Source organism: Rhinopithecus bieti, unplaced genomic scaffold, assembly GCF_001698545.2.
Source record: "Rhinopithecus bieti isolate Rb0 unplaced genomic scaffold, ASM169854v2 scaffold_36315, whole genome shotgun sequence".
Lineage (NCBI taxonomy): Eukaryota > Metazoa > Chordata > Mammalia > Primates > Cercopithecidae > Rhinopithecus > Rhinopithecus bieti.
This window is the reverse complement of record NW_016815814.1, coordinates 1,174,890-1,185,153: the sequence shown is the minus strand read 5'-3', so window position 1 is coordinate 1,185,153 and position 10,264 is coordinate 1,174,890. Positions and strand designations below refer to the sequence as shown.

At 44.4% G+C, this 10,264-nt stretch overlaps 1 protein-coding gene and 1 long non-coding RNA gene across 2 annotated transcripts in view; one reads left to right on the top strand and one right to left on the bottom strand.

Annotated features, from left to right (window-relative positions):
- LOC108516335 (uncharacterized) overlaps positions 1-10,264 on the bottom strand; it is an 83,934-nt gene that overhangs the window by 4,049 nt on the left and 69,621 nt on the right. The gene's annotated exons all lie outside the window — the stretch shown is intronic.
- The window catches only part of ANTXR1 (ANTXR cell adhesion molecule 1), a 250,777-nt gene that overhangs the window by 236,496 nt on the left and 4,017 nt on the right, over positions 1-10,264 (top strand). Inside the window, exon 18 of the mRNA XM_017853768.1 lies at positions 10,142-10,263. Within this exon, the coding sequence (XP_017709257.1) occupies positions 10,142-10,263 (122 nt within the window). The remainder of the gene's footprint in view (positions 1-10,141; position 10,264) is intronic.

The window sequence follows — 10,264 nt, the reverse complement described above, 5'->3', positions numbered from 1 at the left end:
TTGGGTTATTTGTTTCTCTCACCAAACATGTACAATTTGGTGTACCTGGGACTGAGGAGTGGCCTGTTGACACTTAAAAAAAATTGTTTTTAGGACAGAATTTCACTCTTGTTGCCCAAGCTGGAGTGCGATGGCGTGATCTCGGCTCACCACAACCTCCACCTCCTGGGTTCAAGAGATTCTCCTGCCTCAGCCTCCCAAGTAGTTGGGATTACAGGCATGTGCCACCACGCCCAGCTAATTTTATATTTTTAGTAGAAACAGGGTTTCTCCATGTTGGTCAGGCTGGTCTCAAACTCCCAACCTCAGGTAATCTGCCCATCTCAGCCTCCCAAAGTGCTGGGATTACAGGCATGAGCCACCATGCCCGGTGATGAAGGCCTTTCTAAGGGGTATGAAAAAATAGACTCTATGGGCCAGGGACAGTGGCTCACGCCTGTAATCCCACCAATTTGGGAGGCTGAGGGTGGTGGACTATCTGAGCTCAGGAGTTTGAGATCAGCCTGGGCAACATAGTGAAAACCCGTCTCTACCAAATATAAAAAACAATTAGCCAGGTGTGGTGGTGCATTCCTGTAGTCCCAGCTACATGGGAGGCTGAGGTGGGAGGATCACTTGAACCTAGGAGGCAGAGTTTGCAGTGAGCTGAGATCACGCCACTGCACTCCAACCTGGGTGACAGGGTGAAACCCCATCTCAAAAAAAAAAAAAAAAAAATAGACTCTATGGATTGATATAATTGGCTACCCACATAAACTTATTTAACTTCTGTACATCAAAAAATACCATCAGTAAAATTTTTTAAAATCACAAACAAAAAAAATAGCTTACATAACCAGTATATTAGTCTGCTCTCATACTGCTATAAAGAACTACCCAAGACTGGGTAATTTATAAAGAAAAGAGGCTTGACTCCCAGTTCTGTATGGCTGGGGAGGCCTAAGGAAATTTACAATCATAGCAGAAGGGGAAGCACATATGTCTTACGCGGCGGCAGGTGAGAAAGTGTGTGAGCGAGTGCAGGGGAACTGCCCTTTATAAAACCATCAGATCTCATGAAACATATTCACTATCATGAGAACAGCATGGGGAAAACTGTCCCCATAATCCAATCACTTCTCTTTCTCCACATGTGGGGATTACAATTCAAGATGAGATTTGGGTGGGGACACAAAACCTAACCATATCAGTTTCATCATTACTCTATAAAGAGCTCTTACAAATCAATAAAAAAGATTAAAAAAAAAGATCAAAACCTCAGTAAAAGTGGGCAAAGTATATGAACAGACAAATCATTAAAGGTGAAATACAAAGGACTAATATATATATATGTAGTATGCGGGGGTGTGTATATATACGTGTGTGTGAGTGTATATATGTATATATATACACACACATATATCTTTACATATACATGTACACACACATTTTAAAAACTTTCATCTCACAAATAATAAAACTGAACATGGAAACAATAATACAATTCCTTCAGATAGTCAAATTGGCAAAAATGTTTAATTCTAAAACTGTAATTGAAAGTGTAGGAAAATAGAAATCTCATAAAATAGTACTGGAACTACGAGTGAATATCACTTTTTCTAGAAGACAGTTTGACAATATCAAAAACTGTTAAAATGTGCATAAACTCTGACCCAGAAATTCTACCTCAAACAATTTGTTCTAAAACAATTGACAGATGTATGAAAATACTTATGAATGGTTTTATCACAGCATTGTTTATAATAGAGACAAATTAGATACACTCTTAATACCCAACAATAAAGAAATTCTTAACTGCATTTGGTGCTTCCATGTGATAGAAGATTCTACAACCACTGAAAATGACAGGGGAGAAATGGTCACAGTAAACTACTCTAAAACTTTTATACAGGATGATCCCATTTTCCTAAATATATCCACCACTGGGTATGTATCTGTGCTCTGTAAAGACGAGCACAAAATATTAATTCTGAATGCTGTAAGTTAACATTCCCTTCTCCCTTCCTCTTCTTTCTTTTTTCATTGTGTATTTTTCAACTAAAGAGATACCATTTTTATTTCTACCCTTTCCTTCATTTTTCTAGTTTCCTTGTGTGACCAAATATTTCCTGTGTGCTTTCATCTTACCCTCAGTTCTGGCATCCAAAGACATTATTATGGAGAACGTGCGAGTTTGTGTGTCAGCAAAATGAATCAAATAACTAAAAGAGTAGACCTTGGATCCCTTTCCATGAACAGCACATAAAAGGCAGGCTATTATGAGATTTATAGGCAGGGCAAGTTTGAGGCAGAGAAAAGGGGAGCCGAGAAGGATCAGAGCATCACCACTCCCAACACACCCTTTTCTTTGCCCATGGCTCCAGCTTTGGGGAAGACGAAGGAGCAAGACACAGTCTCACTCTGTTGCCCAGGCTGGGATGCCCTGCAGCGGTGCCATGATAGCCCACTGCAGCCTCAAACTCTTGGGCATCCTCTGCCTCAGCCTCCCAAGTAGCTAGGGCTAAGGGCACACACGTCAGGCTTTTTTATTTTTGTAGACACAGAGTCTCACTGTGTTGCCAGGCTGGTCTCTAACTCCTGGGCTAAAGTGATTTGCCTGCGTCAGCCTCCTAAAGTACTGAGATTATAGGCATGAGCTGCCTCACCTGGCCAGCAAGATAACTTTGAATGTGTCTGTGTATATATACATTTTTATGTATACAGGTATACATACATTTTATACATACCTCTGTCTACACATATGTAGACATACATATATACGTATGTATATGCACATTTATATATATGTGTGTGTGTGTGCACGCATGTGTATGAATTTTACATGGAAAACCAAAATATCCAAGTGAAAGGGAAAGGCTGAGAGCAGGGAGACTGGTTTACTTGGTGGCCAAGTGTTAGAAGATGAGCAATAATGAGGGCAGGGCAGAATTAATGGGTATGAAGGGTCTTTATGAAACAGAATCAGAGCTTTCTCTGCTTCTCCCTGACTGTGGCAGAAGATGGCTGCTCCCTTATCCCTAGGTTCCCACTTTACATTCCCTGTATTCAAATGATCAGTCCTGACTGACTCACTACCTGTCACTCAGTGGTCATTCCAAATTCACCAAAGAGAGAATCCGATCGCTCTAGCTCAGCATAGTTGTCCACCTCTGGTCCAGTCAACTGTGGCCAAGCTCAGGGTCACAGATCACAAATGTGGTTGCTGGGGTCCATTTGACTACTGTCTGTCTTCACCTCTAGACTATATTCTTCATGAGGACAGGGACCTCAACATTTGCTCAATACTGTCTGCAGCACTTTTGAGGACACAGCCAGCACTCAAACCCATTTGCCAAAAGGATAAATGCAAAAATAAATTAACAAATGAAGAGAATCGTAGAGTAGAAAGCTAACTATTAAGTCATCCTATCCAGCCATCCATTCATTGTTCATGTGTTTAATTCATCAGTAGAGCACCACCTTTGGCAGGATTATGTCAATTGCCTTCAATATGTCGATGAGGTTTTGTGGTCTAGCCTGAGTTTACAAGAATGATTTAAGTTAGAAACTATGCTCATAATTCCAAACAACTGACTTTGGAAACCTAATTCATTAGTAACTTGAGAAATACCTACAGCCCTCCAAACAAGATAATCAATGGGAAAACTAGGCCAGAGAAAAAAGGTATTTGTCAGAGGAAACTTGGCATATATGTTATACTTTTTCAATCTAATTATTTTAGAGTTCTTCCTGTGAAATCCAATCTCCTTAGATGACCTCCGTTCATAGGAAACTATTTGGTTTAATCTGTGGGAGCCATAGCATATTTTTAACCATCTCCAAAGTCCAGCTCCCTCTCCACTGAGCGTGCCTGATGCCCAAACAGATGTCTCTTAACACTCAGCACACATGAGCTCACCACTGGCAACTCTTTTGCACACAATCGGCCCACACCTCTTGTCACATCTCCCTGTCATCCCACAAACCCAAATTCAGAACTTGCAGGCAAGCTCAAACTCTTACCACAATAATAGAAAAGCAGACCTCCAATTTTGAAGTTTCAATTTATTAATATTTTTAAAAATCTAATGACCAACCAGAAAATATGCAATACAAAGCATTAGCCAAACTAATTAGTATAAAGAAATGTGCAAACTGGCTGCCCCAAAAAAATTCAGATTAAATTATCCAAGGAAAAGGTTTCAAAGGAATTCAGATTTTGATGGAGGCCAGGCACGGTGGCTCACAGCTATAATCGCAGCACTTTGGGAGGCCGAGGCCGGCAGATCACCTGAGGTCAGCTGTTCGAGACCAGCCTGGCCAACATGACGAAACCCTGTCTCTACTAAAAATACAAAAAAATTAGCCAGACGTGGTGGCACACACCTGTAATTCCAGCTACTTGGGAGGCTGAGATAGGAGAATCGCTTGAACCTGGGAGGCAGAGGTTGCTTGAGCCATGATCACTCTCACAGAGTGAGACTCCATCTCAAAAAAACAAAAAAATGTTGATGGAATTATAGAATATTAGGGCTGAAAGGCCCTGAACATCATCTAGCTGGTACAACTTTATTGGACAGATGAAGAAATTGAGGCTCATAGAGAGAAAGTGACTTGCCCCAGGTTTCACAATGATTATGTTAGTGGCAGAACTAGAGGTAGAACTCTGCCTCCTGACTGCAACCCACGAAGCAGACCACAGCCCCCACCACCAGTGTCCTGTCTCTGTACTCCTCAGACCATCAATGCCTGGAATTCAAACCCAGGGAAATCCAGAACCTGATCAACAAGATATTTCATCCTGATCATTTCATCATAACCATTTCAGAATATGTCACCTACAATTTAAGCAAAGCTTTTAGTTGATGAACAGTTTCCTTTGATAAAGCAATCAAAGGTAACCCAAAAAGTATTTTTAGAGGTAACATGAACCTTTCAAGTGTGGAAGCCAAGGGAAGTACATAAGATTCTTGCCATCCTTTCTCCAAGAACCTGGATGTCCAAGGAGACCATGGGTAGGTGACTGAGAAGCCCTAAACTTATAGCTGTGTTCATGGATCCTTGACCTTTGGAGAGCCTAAACCTGCAGGGAAAAATCTGAGCATCTTGCTGCACCTCAGAGCTCCAGTGTGTGAGCAGTATTTGTTGAGTGCCAACTTGAACTTGAACGTTGAGCTCTTTAGAGCAACTCTAGGCTCCAGAAGAGAAGCCTTTGCAGCTGCCTCGGAGGTGCTCACCAACCAGTTAAGGAGCAGTGTTTCTACTGGGAAACATTTAGAGAAGAGGGCCACATGGCAAATTATATTCCTCATTGAACAAATATTTGTGGAGGGCATAGGGTGGACCAAGCTGGACATCTTGCAAGAAAAGAGTAAGACATCAATTGAAAGACATAAGCACAGACCAGATCCCAAAGGGCTGTATGCCAGTGGAGGTGTTTGGCTTTTACTTTAAAGGTGATGGGGAATCACTGAAGAATTCTGAGCTGGACAGCGAATTGGCCAGACTTAGGTTCAGGAAGAATCGCTTAGCTGTGTCAAGAGCTGCTGGATTGTGGTCAAGTCCTACACCGTGTGTTGCTATCTACAAGTCTTTCAAGAAATCATTTGCACTTTTAGTCTATATTCAGGAATACAGTATGAAGAGGATGAGTTCCTGAGGGAGAGCTAGGTTTTAATCCCACTCTGCCACTTACTGGCTGTGTAGTCTTGAGAAAGTTATTTAAATAGGTGTGAGACTTTAGTTTTTTTCTGTACAATGAAAATAATGACGCTTAACTGACAGAGTTTTGATGATAAATAAAGACGCTAATGTACCTGGACATTTCAGATGGTCCTCCCACCACCATTAGATACAGCCAAATCAAAATGGCACTTTCAAGCCTAGGAGGAAGGCCAGCTGGCATCGTGCTAAGCCTTCATTTAGCTGGAGATATTGTTGCATTTTCTTCTTAGAATTTAATCTGAGAAATTTTTGCTAATGTGTGAAAATAATTGGCATTCATTCCTGTAAATGAGGACGCTGAGGTAAACTGAGGTCAAAGCCAAATCTTGGATCTGAATCAAACCACACAAAACCAGTACTGTAGAAAATAAAACTGGGTCACAAAGACTAGTGTTATGAAGTGAGAGTTCCAATCATCCTAGCAACCTTTTAACCAAACACTGGTGCAGATTTGCTGGCCTACATGACACTGAGAACATCTGGCCTTTCTATTATCCTCTTGCAAGCAAAAAAACGATGTTGTGTAAACTGATCTTGAGGCCAATTATGTGGTCTAAATGTTACCGTGTTTGTGCTGGCACCTCTGACTCCAGGTTTTAAGAACTTATTGTAACCACACCCCTCTTACAAAGACTGTGGGTCTTACTGTATATTACCCCAGGGATTTATTGATGCCGAGTCTGCACCTTTTTTCAGGAAGATAAGTACGTGTAAATTCATCATCAGTCAAACGTGTGTGCAGTGCACTGTGGGAGGTCCTATAAGAAATAAGTTACAGGGCTTAGTGGCAACAGGAGGAGAGAACAGACATAAGAGAGCAGGCTCTAGGAGCTGCTTTGTTTTCCCTGCATTTTGCTACATTTCTTCCTATTTACCAATTTTATTATAGAAGCCAGGTGTGGAGTATAGAAGCTGTAGTCTGCAGCTCACTCAGAAGGCACTAAACTAGGAGTTGGAACACCTGATTGTGTCTGCGCATCCCCACCTGCAGAGAGACAGCATTAGACTCAACTTCGTTTGCTAAACACAGTGCACCAGGCACTGTTCCAAGGCCTTCGTAACGTTGATTAATGGAGTCCTCCTAATACCTGTAGTGACAGGTGGTATGAATACCCCCACCTCACATGACACTGTGGGGTGTCCCACAGTGGGGGCAAGGCAGAAGCTGGGAGCTTGCCCCCTCCCCTCTGGCTGCTTGATGACAGCTCTGGGCTTTTGTACTCAGCTCTAAAGGACCAGGTGGTGAGGAGTTGGGGAAGGTCTATAATGAACCTCAGCACAATGCTCTGGAGTAGGTGACCCATAGTGTACCCCTAGGGTGTTACTGACCAGAGGAAGGAGGACTCTGCCTCCACCATCACCATTTTACCCCACCCAGAGCATTTTACCACCACTGCTCTGGCCAAGACATCATGGCGGCAGCCGGAAGTGCTGACCTCAGGTCTTCCTTTCCACCTCACTCCCCGCCAGCCCCCACTGCCCTTTTTCATCCCATCTTCAGGGGACAGATGTGAGAGACCATCTTTTAGTCTGTGGATGCTTTCAGACCTTTTTGAAAACCCTTGGGAATCCTAACGTGGATGATAAACAGAGATATTGGGAGAAGAAGGCTGGGAGCTCCTGATTTTGTCTCTGAACAAAACAGCCTCTGGTAAAAACAGTAGAGTGACTTATTTCAATTGAAGAGAATAAGTACCTGAACTTCTGGATTAATTAATTAGCCTCCCCTCTCGCCCAGCCTGGTGGCCAGCTCTGGAAGAGATCTGAAGCCAGATGAGCACTCAACCCCAGGCAGCAGCAGCTCCTTCCCCAGAATGAGGGTTTCCTTTCATCTTTAAAGGATGTGAATCTCTTGAGCCTCTCAGTCTGACTTAGCATGTCTAAGAACGAAGGGCAGAACAGATAGCACAGTAAATCCCAGCTCTAAATTGTCGTCACGGGAATTCACCACAGATGGTAATCATTAGGGCCCTCACATCTTAAAGGAAAGCTTTATCCAGAATCATAAATAAACTGTAACCGAGGCTTAGATTTATAAAGCTATAAAAGAGGGCAGCTTGAACAGCCGGGAATGTACAGTACTGGGTTACAAAATCGGCATCATGCCTGAAAGGCTGAACATAAACCGGGAGCTCTGGGCAGTGCAGCGAGGAGGGGGTAACTTCTTTGTGCAGTGAGTGGAACGCGAATCAGAGCCTCCCCCGCTTGGCACCTGGTTTAATCACATGAAATGCAAGCTCAGAGAAACAGGGGTGCTGACATCTAAACATAGCATTGCAACTCCTAAACCAATTGCAGTCCCATCAAGTTCGGCCCTTCCTCACCAAGATGCCCTCTGACTAATGCTATGTTCTAGGAATTAATTTTCAGCTTATTGCTAAGGTTTCCCACCCCCAACTTTTCCTGAGTGGCTCAGACAACTCCATTTTTTCTAAGAGTCCCTGTACCATGCAGAACACACTGTGAGGCTGTGAGCTGTGGAGCAGCAAAGCACAAAACAAGGCTGCAGCCTTCCAGAAGTTTCTCGTCTGGCCAGGGAGGCAAGGCATTTACAGATGAAATAACCGTAGTATGCAGGCTGCAATGTGTGGTGTAGGCTGTAACTAGAGAACTCAAGGAAGCAAAGGGTAAGTGGAGGCTGGAGTCACTGTGGGGAAAACATGTGGAGGAAAAGGGACATGATTTATGACTTGAAGGACGCACGGGGCTGTGCACAGGGAGGGAAGTTTTGCTCAGCCCCACCGCCTCCCACAAGCATGTGGCTTGTCCCTATTGTGGCCCATCCTGAGCCAAGTCTCTAATAACACACTCATTTTCCTCTTGTCCTAGAGCTAATTTAAGCAGCAATTGTTCCCCAAATTCCACACCTCACCCTCTTCATTCCCGTTCAGGCTTGTCCCTAAAAGGCCTGGAAAGGGAAACTCATTGCTCCCTGGACATATCTCATTCAGGCTGGACACCTGAATAACCACAGGATAACGTCCGTCCTGGAGCATGTGGCCAGGAACAATTCCACACCCCAGCCCCAGGCCCAGCACAGAGGGCAGCCTCAGAGAGGAGCAACCCCACCCCGGCCTCCTTGAGAAATGATTCTGTAGGCATCCAGACATGCCAGAGAGAGAACAATAAGATGCCCCACAGGCATGGGAAGTGAGGGAGGCCAGGAGCCCTCAGGGGGGCGGGTACACACCCAGGCAAGTGACCAAGTGAAAAGAGCTCACACCAGCACAGAATGTGGTGAGCAGGAGGACCCCTGTCTCCCCTGCATTGCAGAGCTGAGTGTTGCACGGAAGCTCCTGAGTGCCAGATGAGACTAGAGGGTATCTAGTCGGGGACAGAGAAAGCACGCCTTTGCCTCTGGAGAGCAGAGCAGACACACTATAGGGGAGACAGGGCTACTTAAGGCTGGCTTTGGACACTGACTTTCAGGAGGCTGCTGTAAGGGGTTCCAGGGTCTTCTCTGCATTGTTCAGTTGAGTACCCAAAAAGGGTAGGGGAAAAGCAGAATTCAGGGTAGATGCCTGCTTGGCAATAGAATGTCCCCAGATTGTATTTCTTAAGGTACACAGGTTGTCAGTTCCTGTGACAATGACAACTAAGGGTACCTGCACAGGTGCAGCCACATGTAGAAGAGGGATTCCCACAGCCAGAACAAGGGCAGGACAAACTGTTTATTATTTACTAGCACATTGCAGAAGGCAAGGCACGGATGGGGAAGCTGTTTTGGTCACATCAGTAGAGATAGCTGCCTCCTTCATTCATTACCTGGAACAAGCGCTGGAGGGGGCACAGGCGAGGTAAATGCATCAGGGGCTCCACGACAACTCCTAATCACAGAGTCTAGCTACATCCTTGAATTACAATATAGGAGAAGCTCGTGGTGTTAACCTTCTGCCGTTTCCAGGCATGTAATTGAAATGAATCAGAATAAATGACTTTTGTTTGTGCAATATGAGGACCCCTTCCAGAAGGCAAAGTAGCAGCAGGAAGGATAATTCTGGAGTCTATTTTGGGTTAGAATCGCCAACCTCCACCTCTTCCTAATTGTGTGGCCTTAAAAAAGTAACCTCGCTTTTCTGAACCTGTTTCCTCATCTGTGCAATGGAACAGTTAATAATACCCAGTTAGCAGGGCTGTTGAGGAGATTCAGTTTGACGACCTCTGTACACAGCACCCAATTAAGGTCAGTCTCCTTCCCTTTCTCCCACTTGAGAGAGTTAGACTCCAGGAAAAGATAAATTTTAACAGTTTTGCAACACAGTCCAGGAAAAGAAAGCGGGGAGCTCACTTGTCCTCAAGTTCTACTATGTGCCACTGGAGAGTTGTCACCAATAGGGGCCTGCTTTCCACATATTCCTTGCAAGCCGCCCACCACAGCACCACAGGCCCTGATGTGAGGCCATCCACTCATGTTTCCTTCTCTCCGATTCTCTTCTAGGGGCGCTGCATCAACTTCACCAGGGTCAAGAACAACCAGCCGGCCAAGTACCCGCTCAACAACGCCTACCACACGTCCTCGCCACCTCCTGCCCCCATCTACACCCCCCCACCTCCTGCACCC